This window comes from Neoarius graeffei, chromosome 5 (genome assembly GCF_027579695.1).
Source record: "Neoarius graeffei isolate fNeoGra1 chromosome 5, fNeoGra1.pri, whole genome shotgun sequence".
In the NCBI taxonomy this organism is placed as follows: domain Eukaryota; kingdom Metazoa; phylum Chordata; class Actinopteri; order Siluriformes; family Ariidae; genus Neoarius; species Neoarius graeffei.
The window spans coordinates 51,643,194-51,666,886 of NC_083573.1; the positions used below are offsets into that span (position 1 = coordinate 51,643,194).

A 23,693-nucleotide genomic window follows, 5' to 3' on the forward strand; every position below is an offset into this window, starting at 1 on the left:
AAGTGCGGGGGACATGCACCCCGCGTCCGCTACGCCCATGCTCGGTGCTATTTGATAACACAACCCCACTGAGAAAATGTGGCCCTTTTTACATTTTCAGCACCACACACAATGAAACTGTTCTCAGTCACCATCACTATATTCTGCCAGTCCCCCCTAGTGGTGTAAAGAACCAGAGAGTTGAACGATAATAAATGAAAGTAATAACATATCTCAGCCTTGGAGCATTGTGCTGGCATGCCAGCCTCAGCTCCCCCAGTGCGCAGGCTCCATTTGCCTGGCGCAGATAACATGCTGACAGGCCTGATTGGAACAAACCTAATGAACTGACGACCCCAAAAAAAAAAGTGTGTGTGGGGAGCAGGGTGTTTTTTCTTTATGAGGACCAAATATCCTCATGATGTTATGAGGACATTTGACTGATAATTTTTGTAACAAAACTGCAGCTTTTATGTCTGTTTAAGGAGGTTAACGTTAAGGCTAAGGGTGTTTAACTCCGTTTCCCACAAGTTAATGGAAATGCCTCACACCGATAGAGTTAAAAGTGTGTGTGTGTGTGTGTGAGCTGCTGAACTGCCTGGTTACATGGAAACAGTATAAAGGCAGCTCATTAGCCACCAGTCAATCTTGGGAGCCCCTCTACTTTGCCTGGGTTCAAGGACACTCAGCATAGGAGAACAGGAACTTTAACAAGGCATCAATAATTAAAATGGTCTTGGCTGAAGAATATGGATTTTTTTTTTTATGTAGAACTGCTGCAGTATCCAAGATGGGGAGGCCCTCAAAGCAAGTCTTACTGAGTATATTAAGCCATGTAGTGAAAATTCAGAATTGTGCAAATTCAAAATGGAGACACTGGAAGGGAGTGAAATGGGTTGAAAAGTCAAGGCAAAGAAGATCTGCAGCTTGTTAGAAGCAGAGCGGGATCAAGAAGCAGGATTTCTAGCTGGCCATGTGTTCCTAGATCAGCTTCTGCTCTAGAACATACTTTAATACCTGCATCCAGATGTACATGTTGAACTTAGGTTTTATCATAGCTTAGTTTAACTTTTTAAACTGACTATATATTTGTGTTTACAAACTACTAAACAATGGCGGCACGGTGGTGTAGTGGTTAGTGCTGTCGCCTCACAGCAAGAAGGTCCTGGGTTCGAGCCCCGGGGCCGGCGAGGGCCTTTCTGTGTGGAGTTTGCATGTTCTCCCCGTGTCCGCGTGGGTTTCCTCCGGGTGCTCCGGTTTCCCCCACAGTCCAAAGACATGCAGGTTAGGTTAACTGGTGACTCTAAATTGACCGTAGGTGTGAATGTGAGTGTGAATGGTTGTCTGTGTCTATGTGTCAGCCCTGTGATGACCTGGCGACTTGTCCAGGGTGTACCCCGCCTTTCGCCCGTAGTCAGCTGGGATAGGCTCCAGCTTGCCTGCGACCCTGTAGAAGGATAAAGCGGCTAGAGATAATGAGATGAGAACTACTAAACATTTTACGTTTGCAACTTAAAGCTAACAAATACCTCCTCGTAACATTCTCAACAATCTTTTGATATTAGTACTCGCATTACATATTTAACAGTGATTCCACGAAATCGAGTCGTACATGAGCTGATAGCTGACGAAGCGCATAGTGCCTCGTTAGCTATAAGCCATGTACGACGAGATTGAGTGGAATAACTGTTTTATTCTATCCACATCCACTGGATTTTGAGAAATGGAGCATTTTTATTTTCTGCAAATTCGATAAATAAAAACTTTATACAAAATGTCATCATTTCCACTTAGGATGTAAACAAACCGGCAAAATGACAGTAGCAATTTGTGAAAAATACTATAATAGTAATTCTTGAAAAATAAAAAGATATGTTCTTACCATGAAATACTTTCATTCCATATTTTGTTGCACTATTTTTTTTTCAGGTTTTGTTTACGAATATAGTTTTTATTTCGTCCTCAGTTGGTTCAGCAACACGCTCCGCCATTTTCTTCTTCTTCTTCGTTTTTTTTTTTGGCGGTTGGCAAATCAACTTAAAGGTGTATTATTGGCACTGACTGGGCTGAAGTGTGGAACAGGAAATATTGGAGGTAAAAAAAAAACTAGATTCTTTTAGCTATTTCTGTTTCTTTTAAATACTTGATGGCAAAGCGATATATCTGACTTGATGCATGCCGCCATTTTTTTTTTCTCTACTCATGGTATATTAGCTGATAGCTTAGTAGTAGAGTGGCCAGTCAGGGTGTGTGATTGCTCATATCCAGTGAATGTGGATAGAATAAAGACCTATAGATATATATTTGACAAATGTACCTTGAAGTAAATGTGTAACAACGAAGCAGTCACTGATACTGCAAGACTACAGATTTAGTGTTTCTTGTTTATATCAAATGCGGTATTTTATCACTGTTAGTGTCACTATTTGTCACAGAGTGTGATGTTTTTATCATCACTTGCCAAAGATTTAATCTATGATCATTCTGCAAACTGCTGGTTACAACTTACAGCTAAAGTGTCTGTATTGCAAATTCTATACAGTGCAAGGTTTAAACTAACACTTCTCATTCACACAGTCACAAAAGGAAAACTGTTCCTTCACCAACAGTTAGCCATTTTGGGTACATGTCTCTAAAAAGCAAGTGATTCTAGCTGTTCAGAGAGAAAAAAGGATAGGAGTGGGAGGTCAGATCTACACCCCAGTGAAATGGAGGTTAGACCATGCTCGTGCTGTACTGATGCTTTAGGATATGCCTGTGTTTCTTAATTAAATTTCAGCTGTCCCACTGGGTGCATTCACACCATTTTGTATTTGTCTCCTGCTCAATGATCGTTTGAGTATTGAATAAAATAAAAGTTAAAATCCATGTCTTTTTTCAGAAATCTTTTTGCAAAGTGAGTTTCAGTCTTTGTCATACTGTTATTGCGCATTCAAGGGATAGTTATTACGGTGTTTTCTCTGTGCTGCTCTCATTCCCACAATCCCCATCCACAGAACATGAACGGGGGGGGGCAGAACAGACTGCTTCATACGGCTGCAGTGTGAAATCACCGTAGCTTATAGTCAAACTTAACATTCTACTGATGCAAGAGGCTGCTGGAACAATAGTGCGATCCAACAAAAATAACACCACACTGTGATCCTGCTGCTAGTGAGCTTATGTTAGCCTTAAACTTCTTTTTAAGGGTTCTTTGGAAGGTTAATGGTTGTAGCTTTCTGAAGGGCTTTTAATTTGGCACCTTTTCTGAAAAGGAAATTCTGTTGTAAGGTTCTACATGGAACCTTTAAGGATTCTCCTGGGAGGGACAGGAAATCATTGTAAATATTACAAGCATGAACCACTTCCTGTCGAGCAAGCTCGTTCATATGGACTACCTTCAGCAGTGAAAACTTATAGTGATGGTTTAATTTGATGTTTCAGCTGCTTCATTTATTTTTGATGCATGTACTCAGAATATTGACAAACATTTATTATTATTTTTTTTTTTTTTTGTATGTGAATATGATGCACTTAAAGGACTTGACTGACTGGTTACTCTGTTGCCCCCTTCCAACACAACCACAGGAAAGACCTCACCCACAAGCGCCAGCCCAACCATTCAGGGACCAGCTCTGCCTAAAGGGCCAAGTGTCTCTGAGAAAGGTACCCACCCTGCGGAGGGGGAGCGGGGAGGGCGGGGCTCCCCTGGCTTGGAGCCAATCAGTGTGGAGATGGAGGGTAAGGGGGCAGCGAGAGGCTCTAAATCTGCTATGTCTTCTGGTTCTCCAGTTTCTTCAGTTTGAACTAACTTGCGCTCTCCTGGATCCTACTGTGTGGCCCTCAGCTTCACACACACACACACACACTCTCTCTCTCTCTCTCTCTCTCTCTCTCTCTCTCTCTCTCTCTCACACACACACACACACACACACACACACACACACACACACACACACACACACGTGTCAGAATTGATATGTCTTAAAAGAAAGAAAGAAAGAAATTAAAAGAAATTGACCAGTGTTCAGCAGATTAGTATTTATTAGTTATAGTTTTAATATTTTAGTCTTAACCTCTTAGGGCTTAGCGGTCACATGCGTGGACAGCACTTTTTAGAAATTCGGAACAAGAATCCACATATGTGGACATACTTTTTTTCTAAAAGTACATCTTATCAAAGATGATGCTTAGTTTTTATTCTAATCAGGTTCTAATAAGCCCAAATAGCAAAGAGAAATAAAAAATGCATGTAAAAAAACAGCTTGGGCCTTAGGAGGTTAAGAGTGCTTGGATAAATAATGGCTATTAAAAAAAACAACAACAAAAAGCTAATTTGTACTTCCAAAAAAACCCCTCTTTTTGAGAAATAGGACCCTACCATGTGTGATGCATTTAAAAATAAATGAGTGTTTATAAAACGCTCTTAATAATGAGGCAATATCAAGAGAGGATACTTTTCAGCTAATTTCTTTATCTTTCAATGAGAGATTTAATGTGCAGTGTGCTGACTTCCACAACTAAATAGAGCTTTCTCAGTAAGTATAAAGCAATTTCTGCTGTCTGAGAGTTTCCAATCTATATTTATTACTTAAATTACACAAAATTATTGATGCACTATGAAAGATGATAAACCATTAAAACTCCAAAATAGCAATTTCCCTTTCCTTTTCATAATCCATAATATGCCGTAATGTGTAGCATGTTGTGTTTAGCCATTAGGGTGCGTTTTCCCCATGGTTCCTGATGGAGCTCCTCCACTGTGTAAAGAGGAGCTCATAAATCCTGTTCCTGCTGAGCTCTGTGCCACTCTCATACACTCTCACTGTTGCTGTTATGATCATCCACTCAACCCATAATGAGAATGCCAACAACAAATAAATAAGCCGACGGGCACTAGCTAATAAAAAAGAAAAACTTGGGTGGGTGATGTGTTTTAGCAGCCAAGCTGAGACAGGTGGCACGAATATCAATATGCTAAGAGAGGAAAACTCTGAGTGAAATGAAGAGATTATAAATGTTGCATAGTATTTCACTAATTGAGGATTTTCTGTGCAGTTCTGAACTCTACAGATCTCTGCCATTTTAACCTGTCTTTATCTTCGTCTCTCAGCTTCCTCAATCTTTCTCATACTTTGCGATTGATCCTTAGCCTTTAAAACTGAATCTAGAAATAGTTCAGAGACTGAGAGAGACCACTTAAATATGGCAGCAGATATCAGAAAACCATCACTGGCCAAATACAAAAGCTCTATAATACAGTTTAAAAATACATCCTGCTTGAAATCACTTCCATTTTCCCTTTTTAATTAAACATATATATAATTTTCAAGTCGTATATGAGCTGATAGCCGACGAGGTGCGTAACGCAGTCAGCTCTAAGCCATGTACGATGAGACTGAGTGGAATAACTGTTTTTATTCTATCCACATTCACTGGATTTTGAGAAACAGAGCATTTTTATTTTTTGCAAATTTGATAAATAAAAACTTTATACAAAACATCCAACAAAATTATTTCCGCTTAGAACGTAAACAAATCAGCGAAATGACAGTAGCAATTTGTGGAAAATGCTATAATAATACTTCTAAAAATTTTTAAAAGATACGTTGTTCTTACCATCAAATCCTTTAATTCCATATTTTGTTGCTTTATTTGTGTATTTTTTTTTTGGGGGGGGGTTGTTTTCGAGTAGAGTTTTTATTTCGTCCTTGGTTGGTTCAGCAGCATGCTCCTCCATTTTCTTCTTTTTTTGGCAGTTTGGCACCACCGACTAGGCTGGAGTGTGGAACAAGCGATATTGGGAGACAACGACAACACTATTCTTTATTTAGCCATTTCTGTTTCTTTTAAATGCGTGATAACAAGGTGATATATCTGACGTCACATCAATCAGAGTGTGTGATTGCTCATATCAAGTGAATGTGGATAGAATATATATATATATATATATATATATATATATATATATATATATATATATATATATATGAGACACACATACTCAATGAAAGTAATATAAACACAAAGTGAAATAAGGCATTTGTCTAAGCTGTATAAATATCTTGGGACCAGTTTGATGCATTTGTAATATGACGCACAGTCAATATCTCTAGTTTCCCTCTGTGCTATTATTATAAGGAGTAAATTGGGAGCACAGGTTAAGGTCTGCTTTACTATTACGCATTCCAGACACCCACCTGGGCTATAATATAACCCACCTATAACATATAATGATGCCTCAGGTTCCAGTAGAAAGGAAACTTGCAGCAATTACTGCCCAGAAGTGTCTGTAGCTTGTATTCTCTACCCCAGCTATTTTAAACACACTTGCAGGTCATTTATGAATTCAAATGAAGTGAACCAGGGTACGCTGAAGACTCCTGTCCTCCGATAATTTGTGCGTGTGCAGGAGGAGGCTGGACTCATAATCGGGAGCAGGATGTTTGTGTCTGGAGCTCATTAGACAGAGAGAGGGAGCGAGAGAGAGAGAGAGCAGAGGACACCAGACACGAACTCAAGCTGAACTGTTAAAAAGCCCGTTGGCCCTGTGGTTATTAATACCTTATGGGAAAGAGAAATAAGTGAGAAAAATAGAGGCTTTGTAGGTTTTTTTCTTTTTTAATAGTATGAGTAAGTGACTTGTTTTGATATGCCAGTTATTACTGTATTAAAACAATAATATGGCAGTGTAAACACACATAGAGCATCAAAGGTATCAACAACACAGTAAAACACAGGGTTTAGTGTGAACTGAGGATCCACACAGTGTGTAATCCAGGTAATGCGCTTGTTCTTTCCAAACTTGTTGACCTCCTCTCCTCCCCATCCCTGTCCTCCCCACTCTCTCCGAGCTCTGCGGAGTAGCGTGCTGTTAACCCGCCTCGTGTTTCCTCTAAACTAAACGACCTTCTTCTGTTCAGCCCTCAATTCCTCTTCTCCTCGACTTCCTTCTCCCTCATTGTGTGGCAAAGTAAACCCAGTACTCAGCCAAAGAAATGTAGAACTCCAGTTGAGCTCTAGATTTCAGTGCAAGCATAGAAACAGAATGTCCTCCATTCTACCTCTATGCGAGTGCAACACAGTTCAAATTTTACATGTTTCAACTTGACCATGCTGGAGCTAGAGGTAAGTTTGTGTTTTTTCTCTGGGCTGTCGGTGGAGAACAGGGTTAAAAGCACTGCTGTAGGATCTCCTGCTCCTGTAAAACTGCCCTGCTCCTGGCATATCCTGCACGCTTCTCCACTTTTGCTTGTTTTGGTTTTAGTTCTGACTGATTGGCACTCTTCCTCCAAGAGGACCAGCCTTGCTTCTTTCATTAGCTGCGTAATGTGGGAAAGCCAGACACTTGACCTGCATGTGCCAAACACTTCCCTTTTTCTCCTTGTTTAAAAGTATGTGGCATAATTAAGAATTTATTTATTTATTTATTTATTTAATGGTGATGTTCCCGCTTCCTCAGTTGTTGAGTATATCCTTAATTGAGTTATTGCATGCATAATGCATCTAACGCTGCATGAACCTTAAAACTGTTGTGATACAAAAATTTCACTGGGATTCTCTGTGTTGCGGTTTGCTGACAGAGAAGGTATACACTTTATTTAATACAGCCGAGCTTTTCAATTTGTAGGAACGAACTGAATCCCAAAGACCGTTTATTAGTTCTTCATGTATTTCAATCAGGCCGTTCACTTGTGTATGAAATTCCTTGAGGTGCTCTTCTTACAAATGAGAATCTCTTGCAGGATTGTAATTTTCTTTCATCCTGACATAAACAAAGCCAAACTCATTTTGCAAAAAAAAAAAATTGCGGTGGAACAAAGAATACAAGGAATAGTGAATCTATTTGAAGATTGATATGTGATGACTTTTTTTGTATCTTGGGGCAGACTCAAAGATTTATTGTTTATAGTACTACTGAACTCTCATAAATAGTCAAATTGTTTTCACTCAAATTAACATGATGTAGTCTGTGCGTGTACTGTATATCAGAGAGACAGTGCGAGTGAGAGAGAGAAATGTAATGTGTTACTGAGAGAAAGAAGCCATTCTGGTCTCCTGGTGATCTGTTTCGTCTCTTTTATTATAAAAGTAGACAACCTTGTGGCTGTGATGAGTTAAATAGTTTCATGGCAACAGAGAATAAAACTTTGGAAAAAAAAAAATCTCAATGAGCTCTTGTGCTGTCAGTGCCAGACGCTGGTCTGTATCGGAGATATTAGTCAGATCCGTGTAATGTGCTTTTTAACATTTCAGTCCTTTTCATATGATCTCTGTTGAATTTGTTTTCTTTTTGGTCCAGTTCAGTTTCACACTGGACAAAACCAGAAAACATGTGCCGCGGTATGTGTAGAACAGGACCGGGCTGGAAACATAGTTGTATAGTTGAGGATGGAAAACACAGAGCCAGTTCTAAATAATTTGTAAATAATGACATCGGCAATTTTGTGAACTGTATCCAGCATTTCTTTAAGCCAGTCATCCAGAACAGCGCTAGATCCAAATTATAGTTTGCCTTTCCAATGTCAAAAAATTGCTGCTCAGAAGTAACAATAAACAGCATGTTTCATTCACATCCTGCTATTGGGTCAAATCAGGGTGATTTGAGTTACTGCAATCTAATCACACTCGGGTTTGGTTAGAAGCAGCGAGGTTGTTTTGGTCTGTATTTAAGTCCGATTGCTGTGCTAACACTTTCCCAACCTGCACTGTGCCAGACTCACTGTTGAGGAAAACAGTGACAAAACAAGCATGGCCTCAGAAATGAATGAGAGAGACCGAGATTGTTAATTGGTTTGTTAGGTTACATGTCAGGCAGACTTGAGCTAATTTAGCAATCCTTGCCCTTCCTACTAAATAATCATGAAAATCTATCAATTATCAGCCTTCACTGAGTTTCATAAGAGAAGCATGGCATCCTTTCATCCTGATTGTGTGTGGTTAGAATAGATTTCAAAATGGATCATTCTAGAGATATAAGCACATACTTCCAAGCCAAAGAGTGTGAAGGATGAGTTGAAGTGGTGCGAGCCAGTTAAGGGTTGTGTATTATACCTATATGGACAGTCAGTGCAGTCCAAGTGTGTTGAGTTGTTCTACAACTCTCTGTGAAATGCAGTTTAGTGTTGTGGTAGGAGATCTCAGGCCTCACCTAATAAGGGTGGTATCAGTTGTGAGATTAGACTTCAACTCAAAAATAAAGGTGAAAGTTAATGTCCTTCAGTGATGACGAAGACAAACTTTCCGATTGATGAATCAAGAAATAAATGTTAGAATTGTTTGGAAGACCTTTGTATTAAAGAATGATAATTCCAGCAAAGACAAAATTAACAATTATTAAAGAAAAAAATCCTGGAGCCAATGGTTCTTTATGGAACTGAAAATGGCTGTTCTTTGGCATTGTTCTAAAGGACACCTTCTGGCACCTTTATTTTTAAGAGTGTGGACAGTGGGTGGAAATTGGTTGTAACTAACATTGAAGAGAAAGTGAAAATGAAAAGGGTTGAGAGGAAGTATTGTGTATTGTGTTTAATGAGATTTGTGCTTTTTTGCACACCCCATGAGACTCGCATCCAATTCATGCCAATTGGCTCTTATTTATTTCTATTTTTAAGACTTTTGCCATTAAAGCTGTGTTCCCACCTGTCACACCCCAAATTAGCTCTTAGAGAGATCTCACTTCTCACGATCCACATTGACTTCCCTCTCGCTGCTATTCGGCTTGTGTAAGGTGGCTTTTTATCTATTCTTGTGCTTTCTATTTCCTACTGTTAGAACAGATTCTGCTATATAATGGAAAAAGAGGGAGAGGGAATGAGACTAACACATGGCTGACAGTCTGTCCATCACTGTCTTCCAGTTCTGTTTCTCCTGCACACCTCCACTTCCCCTTGCGCCACCATTTTTAGTCTCGTTACACCGTCTTAGTCAACGCTGCCTTATGTTCACATACCCCCCCCCACTAATTCCTCCCACTCTTTCTCTTTCCAATATCAGATCATCTATAATATGGCTGTCCCTGTTCTTCACACATTCCTGTTATCTTTAGCTTTAACACATTGCACAAACATATTATACAAGTGCCAAGATTTGTCATGTGTATAAACAAAGTAGCACCAATGATAAGGACAAACAGAACAGCTGAAAGGAAACATATGTAAATATGTAAAATTATAATAATAACAAAAATACATGTAAGCTCTGCCAGTGTGTGTGTATATATATATATATATATATATATATATATATATATATATATATATATATACTATTCAAAAAAAGTAGGGGATATTGGATTTACAAGTAGAATGAAATGCAGATCATGAGGTCAGGAAGGAAACAAATGACAGAAAAACATTAAGGAAACATTTGTCAATTTATTCGAAACCCTGTGTACAGTCAGTAAAGGACAGATTCTCCAGAATAAGGGTCAACACAAACACAGGGTCATACAGCAAATTTACCACCATTTTGAAACCGAGTCAGTAGCAGGTAAAACCCCCTCGGTTGGCTAGACAAGCTCGAATTCGGCGTGGCATACTCCTAACGAGACGTCCCAGGTCATTTTGGGGAATGTTATTCCATTCCTGTTGCAATGCTGCAGCAAGTTCTTGGACATTGGCAGGAAGTTGTTGACGTTGGCGTAGCCGCTGTCCAAGCATGTCCCAGACATGCTCGATGGGGGAAAGGTCCGGACTGAGTGCTGGCCATGGTAATCTGGTGATATTCTGTTGCTGGAGGTAATCTGTAACGATCCTGGCCCTATGACATCTGGCATTGTCATCTTGGAAAATGAAACGGCAGCCATAACGACTTGCAAACGGCACAACATGGGGTGCCAAGATGTTGTCCCGGTAGTACTGCCCTGTGACACATCCAGCAACAACATGCAAGTCTGTTCTGCCGGCAGCAGTGATGCCTCCCCACACCATTACAGAGCCACCCCCATACGGATCATGTCTAATGACGTTAACGTCATGGAAACGTTCGTTACGTCGGCGCCAAACCCTCCTGCGTCTGTCCAGGAAGTCCACAGTGAACCTCGACTCATCTGAGAACATTACATGGTTCCATCGGCGATTATCCCAGCGTTGATGATGACGACACCATTGGAGTCTGGCCCTAATGTGACGATCCCTCAAACAGGGAATGACACGAGGACGTCGGGCGTGTAAGTGAAATCTGTGCAGTCGATTCCTGATGGTCTGGCCACTCACTACCAAGCCAGTATTCCTTCGAAGTTGAGACCTTATCTGATTTGCTGTTACCATACGATTTCTCAAGGCAATAGTGCGGATGAATCTGTCCTGAGCCTGAGTTGTTGCCCTTGGTCGACCGGATCGTGGTCTATCCTGAACAGACCCTGTAGCACGATGTCTGGACCATAATCTGCTGATGACAGACTGGGAAACATTCAATGCTCTTGCCATAACGACCTGTCTTGTGCCAACCTGTAGCATGCCAAGGGCACGTAACCTCTCATCCTGTGTTAGACGGCGCATGGTCTCTGTTTAATTAACGACTTCAACCACTGATAATCTGATGCTTTCTCTTCAAAATCTTCCTTTGGAGTGGCTCTAACCTTCCAATTCAGAGTCATGCAAATTTGTGGCACGACCCCCTTGATCATCAGTAGCATCCCGTGCTATCATGAGAGTGTCATTGATGTGTTTGGGTGATGAATTTCTTTGGAAATGCTTCCTCAGTAAGGAACTATACAACATGCTTTCGTATCCCTTTGTATATGTGAAAATTTGGATCTCAAAATAAAATATCCCCTACTTTTTTTGAATAGTGTGTGTATGTATATATATATACACACACTGCACACTTACAGTGGATATGAGAAGTTTCCACACTCCTGTTAAAATTGCATTATTTTATGCTATAAAGATAAATCATCACGAAACCAGTAATCTTAACTGGGGTGTGTAGACTTTATGTCCACCATATAATGGTGGCCATTCAGCTCTTGAGTTCACAGTGGTATGTAGAGTATTTGCAGCCAGTAATAAAACATAAAGTACAGTGATGTACGTTATCCAGGAAATGTAGACATTGGGCAGAGGCAGTCATGTTCAGTAGATCACCATAATCTGAATCAAACAATAAAAAAATGACTGGATGAACAAACTTATTGCGTGGGAGAAATTTGCAGGTTTTATTCCTATTACTAAAGAAACTAAATTTCACCTTCAGTTTAGAGACAGTTTTTCCACAGTGAGTTTTAAATGACAGCTGGTGATCAATGTGAAGTTAAAAGGGCAGGGCTGTTTGCGGGAAAGTGTTAGCTGGTAAGCCATTTGTGAACAACATAAATTTGGTCTTATCTGTATTTTGTGCCAAGTTCAGTTTGCGCACATTGAGCTGGATAATGTCAAACTCAACTTGCAGAGACTCCAGGGCTTGCACAGCTGATGAAGTAGCTTCACCTTATTGTACAGTGTCAATAAGTGATGCCACCTGGGTTAATGCAAATTATCATAAATCTGTCAGTTGTTGGCCAGAATCTGAGGTTGCCTTTTGTGCATCATGTCCAAGTAAATTACAGCATGGACATTTCCTTGTCCCATGGTGCATAAGGCCAAATCTCTGGGTGAACCAAACACTGAGACACTGTGCCTGGCTTGAAAAATGTCCAGACGTCGTTCTCAAAGAATACTTGTGGAATTGTTTGGAAGAGCGGGTAAAACATCAATATATGCTCCACAAACTCTAGCTGACTTGCACACCCAGACAGGAGGAAAGTGGGCTAAACTAAAACTGACAAGACACGAATGGCATTCTTACTTGACAGGATTGGTGTTGTTATTAAGGCAGGGAAGGTGTCTTATATTTTTCTCTCCAGGAAGCGTACATGTGTAGAGTATACGTTTTCAGATTGTGAGCCAAATCTTCCAACATGCTTTAACAATAAGCTACCTTAAAACAGCTAGGCGCTCAGATATCGTTGACAGTCCCTGTACCGGTGAGAGACCGAGTGGGACAGCATGCATCTTTTATAGGCATCTGCTCAGCGCTGGCTGAGAGTCAAACACGTTTTGACGATTTATGTGTCGAGCAAATAAGATTTGTCCCTTCTTTGTGCCCCCTATTGCGATACACATACTGTCCATATGCATCAGGAATGAGTCATTTCATCACGGAGCATGTGGTAGCCCTCAGAGCTCTCCAGGCTGTGTGTATAGTTTAGGGCCCTGCAGAGGCTTGGTGAGTCAGAGCCAAAGACTGAAGACCTCCATTATTCATAAATTCCTGTTCTTCAGTCAGAGTACCACTGTCTAACCGATGTTCAACTAGCAGAGGTTAGATAAGAAAGCAGATCTGCGTTCTCTTAGTTCTCTCAGCAGACATGATGCTAGTTGCCATAAAGTCCTACCTTTTTCTTTTCTTTTTTTTTTTTGCAAAACATTGAGATGTTGAAAGGTGAAACAGCCAAAAAGAGAAACATGCTCTGTGGGAACAAGTCTTTCCAACTATTTCCTGACCTACATAATTCTTCTGCCAAACACTGAGGGTGTATGCGAGAGAAAAATGAGAAAGGTAGGGGAAAGTGTTCTTTTGCCACAAGGCAAACTGGAATATTGCAGAGTTTATTTTACCATAACTCTTCCCAGTTTGCATCGACAAAAAGCTGAAGAAAAACATTTAGGTGAAAAGCTTTCTTCATTTGATAGCTAGAGAAATGCCATGTTCTACTCTGTTAATGTGTTTGTATTGATGCCTGGAGGAAGATTATCTTTTTTTTTCTTCTTCTTCTTGTACATCCAAACTTATTATGCATTCATAATTGTGCTTTTGCTTGCAGCTGCATGAAAGTACAATAGCACTTTCCTCCCTCATCCTTCTCCTTTTTCTCTTTCTCTCCCACATTTTCTCCCTCCCTCACCCACCCACACTGCCACTATACTGTCTCTGTTGTATTTACCTGCTGCCGCATTGTGAAATAAAGCAGGTGCACAGTTCCCCTTGGCTTAAGCGCAGCTCCCGGACTTCACGCATCCCCATCCCCATCCCTTTCAGCTGTGTTTAATGTTGTAACATTCTGTACCATCTCCAGCATCACCCACACTTTATTATATAAAATGTTTTTCATGGAACATTTTGAAAATTAATTAACCATTTTTTATTCTCCCAAATATATATTATTTATTAGCCTGGAGGATTGGGGCCTTTTTCTGCAGGAAACACAATATTTTGTGTGGAGTTTTACCCACATTTCCTTGACCTTGAATAAAGAAGACCGACATCTGTGGAAACAATGGAATTGCAAATAGAAAAGAATGTGCTAATTAGTTCAGATTTCATGTGGTGGAAATCTCACCTTTGCCCTTAGTCTGTGAAGCTCATTAAAATAATAAGGAAGTATAGCATAGTAATGTATTTACATTTAAGATTTATTCAAGTCATTGAGACCACCTTTCCGAAGTCTGATGCAATAAATACATTTTTATTGTTATGTGCTAATGTGCTGTTTGTAGGTTCAGGTAGTTAAGGTGGAGTGTTTATTTTTTTGGCAAGAAGAGCACAGCAGGTGCTTCATTTCTAATCTCTGCCCAAGTGGCTTGAATACACAGTGAGGTCTGGATACCCAGTAGTGCTCATCATATGTAAGTCCATTGAACACACTTAAAGCTTTATTAGTCAGTAGAGAATACCAAATTTGTACGTCTTATAACATTAGAGCTTCAGCTGCTGTAGTGAACAGCAATAAGTCGCAGCAATAATTTATTCCTTCCTCCAAGTCTTCAACGAGTACTAACCAAATCAAAATATCATTACCACTGTCCTGCTGTGCTTGTATGTCACAAGATCATGCACCACTCACTTTACTGTTTTTCTCTATTGCTCTCTTTTCAGGAGTCCGTCGTCCTCCTGAAGCTGACAAGTCCAACCACAGTGTTCATTACACTCTGCTAATAGCTTGTGTGCTTGTGGCGTTCGTCTTGGGGGCCTTCCTCTCTGGCTTCCTCGTCTCCTGTTACTGCAACTACAATGTAAATAAAACTAAGAGACTGGCCAAGGACCCAGAGGCTCCCATCCCTCATGCTCTATCGCTGCGTAGTCTAGCCAAGCTGAATGGCCTTCTGGAAAACCAGGGCAAGGACGAGAAGCTGGAGGTATCGTCTCCAAAGCTCTATAACTCCTTCTTCCAAAATGGGAAGGATCATTCAGGGCGAAGACATGGCCACCATGGTGTCATGGCAGATCTGATCCATCCTCATCATCACCACTCCTCAGAGCTGTCTGGCCTTCCCACACCTGATTCAACGCCAGAACTGCCAATCAAGAGCATGAAGGCCTTCAAGAACCAATGGGAGAAGAATCAGAACTGTAACAATGCCAAAGAGCCCAAGTCACACAATGTGGCTGGGTCCAGGCCCAGCTCTGGAATTCCTCAGCAGGTCTTTCCATTCACCCATGGTCTGGCTAGCCGACAATCTCTGGGTGGGGGTGTACACCTGGAAGAGCGCAAGATACACAACGCAGAGCGCATCCCAAGTCAGCCACAGCACTGCTACCCGCACAAGATAGTGGATGTGACCTCGCTCGATGAGCTCCTCAAGCACATCCATGAGATTAATGTTGCGACTGGGAAGAGCCCCACTGTGCTTACCTCATCCATGTCAGCTAACTCGGGCCAGATGGCATTTGCCAACCGCATGCAGCCACAAATCCCTGAAACAGAGTCAGCTCCCTACTACAGTTCCTCCACACTGCCCAGAGACAGCCTGACACGTCGCATGGATGTGCCACCAGACATGCCTTCTCAGCACCAGTCCACACTAGAGCGGGTTTCGCGCCATGCCTCCCAGCGTCACTCTCTCATGTCATCCGGAGGAGCTGTTTGCCGAGAGCCAAGCTTTAGCCGTCGCTCGCACCATCCTCCACTTCTCGCCCGGGTCAACTCCACCGGCGGCTGCGATGCACGTCACCCACTCATACCCAATGGCTACCTGACGCGCCAGCACAGCTACAGTGAGCAGCCCGAGCTCCAGCGTGGAGCTGTGGTCCGTCGCGCAGCCTCATTGAAACCCGATGTCCCTCCCAAACCACTCTTCATACCTGCCACCTCACCTGTAAATCAGGCTGGGAAGTTCAACTACTGAGCTCCCATGGACTTCTCAGTTGCACTCCAGAGTGTGTAGACTAACAAATCTACACTTGTTCATAGAGCAAGACTAGACTCCAGTCTCGGTTGCTTATTTCTGTCTATGGGCAGCTTTCGAGTTAATGCTGCACCACCACTGAGAATTGGATTCGGTCAAGAGGAAAAAAACAAAAAACTGCAGCAGGACTGATGATGGCTGCCAGCGTTGTCAACTTCACATTTGAACTTGACTCTTTTTCTTTCTTTGTGCCTCATGAATATTTGTACCATATTGGTATTGCTCAGCTATTTGCTTATAGAAGGTGAGGATGTAGAAGAGAATGGAACAGTTGCCCATCTTGTTCTAGGCTGCCACTGTGTTGAGTATTGCTTTTCAGTGTTCTCCTGAATTCTTGGTTATGGTATTACTAATGTTAAGGCTGAGACTAACCTAGGCTTGAGCCTTATCCTGATTCTGAGCTCTCCTGCATTGAACTATTTTGTTGATGTAGACTCGATGGACTGTATCAATCCCACTTCTAAACGTGTATATATATGCATGTGTGTGTGTATATATATGTGTTTATATTTACACAGTATATGTATGCATATACCTAAACAGTATATGTATTCTGATAAAATGGATGATCACCTCTGAACGTAGCTCTTTGCCTTATTTTGACAGGTAAACTTGCAGTTGAAATGCCCTTCCATTATGATTTCGCCCTACAAATATGACGACATCTGGTAGAACACACGAGCAATAAAATATTCAGCTGTATTACCATAATTTTTGCTACAGCACTGCCCACCTTTAGAGTGTCCTCATCAAAATATATATTAAAAAAAAAAAAGGTTAGTATTCATTCTCTTGCTAGGCCTGTTTACAAATGGGATGAGTTGGTCCTTAATTCAGTGTTATGAATATAGATGTATGTAAGAGGAATATAATCAGATGTGCATCAGGCTTATGAGTTTATCCAAAGCACTGTCTTTTAAGCTCTCCTAACACATGAACACTATGGTCCAGTTTCTTTGATGCAGTTTAAGCCACATTGCAGATGATTATCAGTGTAAATTTCCTTCTCAAAGACTGGGCTTAAACTGTGAAAACTGACTCCTCATGCCAGAATGCAAACTTAACACTATATCTGAACTTCTCCTGTTTTCATCATGTTCAAATGTGTTTTATCATTATTAACTCTGTAGCTGTTTGGTGTAAATATAAGAACAATAACTAGCCAAATTCTGTTTGTGTAAATTTGTGCCTTATTTAATATAGTATGTGCAACAGGGGATGTGTGGGGGAATGCAACGGGGAGAAGACAGAGATGCTACCATTATCGTTTAATTTGCAATTTTTAAAAAGAAAAGAACTTTGATGTCCATGTGTGTCCTACATATATATATGAAAATATAGAATATTGTAGATTTATATTTCTATTTAGACATTTTTAATATTCCCTTACTGTGTGAAGCTATTACTTTTGGCTCTACAGCTCCCTGGTTTTATAGTTCTTCACCAGTTTGTTTGTCATTTAGTTGTGTGTGCATGTAAAGCAATGCATTGCACAAGAAAAAAAAATAATTGCAGGAAAGGTTGATGTGAAGATTTCAGATTTAGTTTAATCCAAAGGAGCAAATTCTCTTTTAATGATCATTGGATTTAGCCAAAATGAAAGTGTGTCCAAAAAAGTGAACTTTTCCAAAACTTAATGCTCAAAACGATAAAAGCAGCCGTTTGGGCTCTTACTGTGTGTGTGTGTGTGTGTGTGTGTGTGTGTGTGTTGGCTAGTGTTCAAACATATTTCTGTCTCAACTTTGCTCCACTGTTACACTGGCACACTGAACAATTTTATATGGTTACCAACTTGAGGACGTTTTTCCCAATCAAAATGTCCCAGAGAACTCTTGATGCTGGTCTGAAATCATTTTCCTATGAACACTTGAATTGATTTCTGAAGCCAGTTGCCGCGGTAAAACATACCACAGTATGTTCCATGTTACACCAAATGCAATGCCATGTTTTATAACCAGCTGATGTATAATATGCAACATACATACAATAGCAGGAAATGGTTACACAAAGACCTGTTAAGCAGTGGCTGTTTATTGAAATGGAGTTTGTCGTTTCAGTAACGTCTCTGAGTGAATGGGATAGGCCATCTACTTGTAGTCAGAATCATTTTCTTGAATTGCCATTATGATTATGAAGCAAAGGGAATGAATGATGTGTCTGCTTTGTTTGCTTCAACCGTTGAGGGTTTTGTTATTGCACAGTGTAAATAAAGAGGATGGACAGATCCTGAATGCAGAACTCTGTTCTTATTACTGCAACAGGAAACGTTCCTCTGCCTCTTCTTTTATTGAAGACCATTGTATTTTACTTATAATAGAAATAAATCTGAAGACCTGATATGCATGTTTTTCGGGCCGACTGTAATTTCATATTTTTGTAGATTGTTTTTTAAAGACAGTATGTGCAACTCCCATTGTGCCCAGTTGAATTCAGCTATTGATGAATCAAAAATAGTTAAAATAAATGTCAACATACATGTTTAAAAAGAGGGCAGCAAACCATGTTATGAAATTGCTTTACCTTTTTGTGCATACTTGGTGTGCATATATGAGTCGCACATTTGAAAATTTGTCAAGCATGAGGTTTTTCATTGTGACACTTCTGTAGTACATCAGCAGTGTTTTTGCTTGAGAAGGAATTTGTTTAAAAAAAAATGCTGAGCAGAATATGAGGGAAAAAAAATCTCAATTCAGCTGAAATGCTGTCTTAAATTTCAAGCTTTGGTTTGCCTACCACTTCAGTTTTTTTTCTTTTCAAAATCAAACAAGATTAAATGTCAAGCTCCACCTGCCTCAGTACCTGAAACAGTGGCAAGGATCATCAGGCTGCACTGCACACGTTCTGATGGAACGCATCACGTGTGCTCTTATTGTAGTCATGAATAGATATAATTAGAGCAGCAATATACCAAAAACTCTAATTATTTCATATGAGCCCAGTGCAAATCAATTTGTGTGTTATTTGAATTATTAACATTGACGTCATGGAAACGTTCTCAATATGTTTCTGTCTAAAGGGTTTAATTTAACTGGGTGGCTAGACATCAAGTTTCCACTTTGTTGCAACTGGTATTATTATTATTATTATTATTATTATTATTATTATTATTATTATTATCACACTGATTTGCATCAGAAGTAATTTTGCAGCCCAGCTCTGCTTATTCACAGAAACTAAATGCGATGAAACTAAGCTTTGTTAAGCCCTAAACTCTGAATTTATCCACTGTGCATTGTGATCAGACCCATTCCGCCAGGTCATCATGGCAGGATAATTATTAAGGCAAAGTGATTTAAAAAAAAAAAAGTCTTACCAAGAATCAGAGTGACTGGTGCTGCTTTATTGGCACTAAAAACACTAGATTCCCAAATAAATAATTTAAAAAATAGACAACTACATGAACGACATTAGTGCAAAAATATAGTTAGAAATGTTCTGTACCAAAAGGCCTAATAATGTGCCGGGTTTTTTTGTATCCTGAAAGCTCATAGTAAATTAACTGTGAAGCTGCAATATAACCCTCACTGGCTGTAGCCAAGCCTCTAATCTGTAGCAACATGTTGAAAAATAAGCAAGGTAGCAACAACAAAAAAAAAACCTAAGAATGACATTGGACCTCAATTTTAAGATTACTTAAATTCTGGAAAGTGGATGCCAAAATACTCCATCTCTACAAATATCTTCGAACTTCACACTAATGAGGGGCCTTTCTGTGTGGAGTTTGCATGTTCTCCCTATATCTGCATGGGTTTTCTTTCAGCTGCTCCATTTAGGGGTCGCCACAGCGGATCATCCGTTTCCATCTCACCCTGTGTTCATCTGTCATGCCAACCACCTGCATGTCCTCTCTCACCACATCCATAAACCTCCTCTTTCGCCTTTCTCATTTCCTCTTGCCTGGCAGCTCTATCTTCAGCATCCTTCTCCCAATATACTCTGCATCTCTCCTCCGCACATGTCAAAACCAACTCAAACCATCTCCTCTGTCTTGCTTTGTCTCCAAACCGTCCAACCTGGTCTGATCCTCTAATATACTTGTCCCTAATCCTGTTCATGGGCAACACAGTGGTGCAGTGATTAGCACTGTCACCTCACAGCAAGAAGGTTCTGGGTTCGAACCTCACATTAATGAGGGGCCTTTCTGTGTGGAGTTTGCATGTTCTCCCCATGTCTGCATGGGTTTTCTCTGGGTGCTCCGGTTTCCCCTACTGTCCAAAGATGTGCAGCTAGGCTAACTGGCTACTCTGAATTGTCCACTGATCGAGCTTGGAGAGGGATGGGCTCCACCAAGTTTAAAATGCCCTAGACACACCAGTGATGGACTGTTAAAATGTCATCAATAGTGCCCTTACAGCCCTTGTTGGCTATAGGGAAAAGAAGAATCCTGTCCATCATCTTCACTCCCAGTGAAAATTTTAGCATTTTTAACCTCTACTGCCTCCAGCTCTGCCACTTGTCTTTTCATCAGTGCCACAGTCTTCAATCCATATAGCATGGCTGATCTCACTACCATCTTGTACAACTTCCTTTTCAGTCTTGCTGGAACCCTTCTGTTGCAAATCACTCCTGACCCTCTTCTCTACCCACTCCACCTTGCCTGCACTCTTTTCTTCATCTCTCTTCTGCACTCCCTGTTACTTTGAACAGTTGATCCCAAGTATTTAAATTCATCCACTTATGCCACCTCTACTCCTTGCATCCTCACCATTCCACAGTCATCCCTCTCATTCACATACATGTATTGTCTTGCTCCTACTTTCATTCCTCTTCTTTCTAGTCCATATCTCCACCTGCCCTTAACCTGCTCCCTACTCTCACTACAGATCACAATGTCATTCATCTGTGAACATCATAGTCCATGGAGACTCTTGCCCGATCTTGTCCGTCAACTGGTCCATCACCATTGCAAAGAAGAAAGGGCTCAGAGCCGATCCTTGACGGAATCCCACCTCCACCTTGAATCCATCTGTCACTCCTACCACACACCTCACCACTGTCAGCACTGCCCTCATACATATCTTGCACCAGTCTTACATGCATCTCTGCCACCTCTGACTTCCTCATACAATACCACATCTCCTCTCGGCACTCTGTCATATGCTTTCTCTAAGTCCACAAAGATACAATACAAATCCCTCTAACCTTCTCTATACTTCTTCATCAATGTTCTCAAAGCAAGCATTGCATCTGTAGTGCTCTTTCCTGGCATGAAATCATACAGCTGCTCACTAATCACCATCTCTCTTCTTAACCTAGATTTTACTACTCTTTCCTATAACTTCATGGTGTGGCTGATCTTTATACCTCTCTAGTTACTACAGCTCTGCACTTCACCCTGATTGTTGAAAATTGGGACCAGTATGCTGCTTCTCCACTCCTCAGGCATCCTCTCACTTTCCAAGATCTCATCTCATTATCTCTAGCCGCTTTATCCTGTTCTACAGGGTCACAGGCAAGCTGGAGCCTATCCCAGCTGACTACGGGCGAAAGGCAGGGTACACCCTGGACAAGTCGCCAGGTCATCACACGGCCGACACATAGACACAGACAACCATTCACACTCAAATTCACACCTACAGTCAATTTAGAGTCACCAGTTAACCTAACCTGCATGTCTTTGGACTGTGGGGGAAACCGGAGCACCCAGAGGAAACCCACGCGGAGACGAGGAGAACATGCAAACTCCGCACAGAAAGGCCCTCGCCGGCCACGGGGCTCGAACCCAGACCTTCTTGCTGTGAGGCGACAGCGGTAACCACTACACCACCGTGCCGCCCTACTTTCCAAGATTGTTTAAAACAATCTAGTTTAAAAACTCCACTGCCTTCTCTCCTAAACATCTCCATGCCTCCACAGGTGTGTCATCTGGACCAACTGCCTTCCCATTTTCATCCTCTTCATTGCTTTCCTCACTCCATCCTTGCTAATCCACTGCACTTCCTGATTCACAGTCCCTGAATTCTGATTCACAATCCCCAGACCATCCACCCTTGTCTTTATTTTCTTCATTCATCAGCCCCTCAAAGTACTTCTTCCTTCTTCTCAACACACACTCCTCATTTACTCATTTATCAGTACATTACCATTGTTATTCTTCATCACCCTAACCTGCTGCACATCCTTCCCTGCTCAGTCCCACTGTCTAGCCAGTTGGTACAAGTCCTTTTCTCCTTCCTTAGAGGTCAACCTCAAACAACTTGGCATATGCCTTTGCCACTTCTCTCTTTGCTTTACACTGCATATCCTTGTACTTCTGTCTTTCTTCATCTCTCTGACTTTCTCAAATCTTTGTCACCAACCTTTTCCTCTGTATACTTTCCTGTACTTACTCATTCCACCACCAGGTGTCCTTGTCTTCATTCGTCTGCCCAGGTGACACACCAAGTACTTTACTGGCTGTCTCCCTCACCAGTTCTACAGTAGAAGTGCTGTCTGGCAACTCTTCCCTATCACCCAGTGCTTGTCTCATTTCCTCCCTGAACTCCACCCTACAGTCTTTCCTTCTTCAACTTCCACCATTTAATCCATAGCTCACTCTTCACTCCCTCCCTCTTCTTAGTCTTCAAAGTCATCCTACAGACCACCACCTGATGCTGCCTTGCTACATTCTCCACTGCCACCACCTTGAAGTTTTCAATCTCTTTCAGATTGCACCTCCTGCATAAGATATAGCTCACCTGTGTGCACCTTCATGTACTCTTATATCACCCTGCGTTCCTCTGTCCTCTTCAAATATGTATTCACCACAAACATTTCCATCCTTTTCACAAAATCCACCACCAGCTATTCTTCCACATTCCTCTCCTAGACACCATATCTACCCATCACCTCCTCATCACCTCTGTTCCCTTCAGCAACATCCATCCATTATCTGTAGCTGCTTATCCTGTACAGCGTCACAGGCAAGCTGGAGCCTATCCCAGTTGACTATGGGTGAGAGGTGGGGTACACCCTGGACAAGTTGCCAGGTCATCACAGGGCTGACACAGAGACAAACAACCATTCACTCACGGTCAATTTAGAGCCACCAATTAGCCTAACCTGTATGTCTTTGGACTGTGGGGGAAACCAGAGCACCCTGAGGAAACCCATGCAGACATGGGGAGAACATGCAAACTCCACACAGAAAGGCCTTCATCAGCTGCTGGGTTCGAACCCAGGACCTTCTTGCTGTGAGGCGCCAGTGCTAACCACTACACCACCACTCTTTTTTTTTTTTTTTTAAGGGTAACCCCTACCCCATTTCTCCTCCCATCCACACTATGGTAGAACAGTTTGAACCTACCTCCAATGCTCCTGGCCTATCTCCCCTTTGATCTGGTCTCTTGCATGCACAGTATTTCCACCTTGCTTCTCTCAGTCATATCCATCAGCACTCTTACTTTACCAGTCATAGTGCCAGCATTCAAAGTTCCAACTCTCACCTCCATATGCCTACACTTCTTCCTCTCCTGCTGCCTCTGGACATGCTTTCCTCCTCTCCTTCTCCTTTGCACAGCAGTAGCATAGTTTCCACTGGCACTCTGCTCGCCCACAGTCTCAGTGGCGGCAGTTGTTAACCTGGGC

The 23,693-nt window shown here is 41.4% G+C and overlaps 1 protein-coding gene across 11 annotated transcripts in view; it reads left to right on the top strand.

The window, feature by feature from the left end:
- The window catches only part of sema6e (sema domain, transmembrane domain (TM), and cytoplasmic domain, (semaphorin) 6E), a 247,251-nt gene extending 228,787 nt beyond the window's left edge, over positions 1–18,464 (top strand). For 9 of the 11 annotated variants that reach the window (XM_060921961.1, XM_060921962.1, XM_060921963.1 and 6 more), the window contains 2 exons: positions 3,547–3,699; positions 14,818–18,464. In XM_060921961.1, coding sequence (XP_060777944.1) covers positions 3,547–3,699; positions 14,818–16,067 — 1,403 coding nt within the window. In that variant the 3' untranslated portion in view covers positions 16,068–18,464. The remainder of the gene's footprint in view (positions 1–3,546; positions 3,700–14,817) is intronic. The other 2 variants (XM_060921969.1, XM_060921970.1) reach the window with 2 other exon arrangements.
- Positions 18,465–23,693: the final 5,229 nt, after the last annotated feature.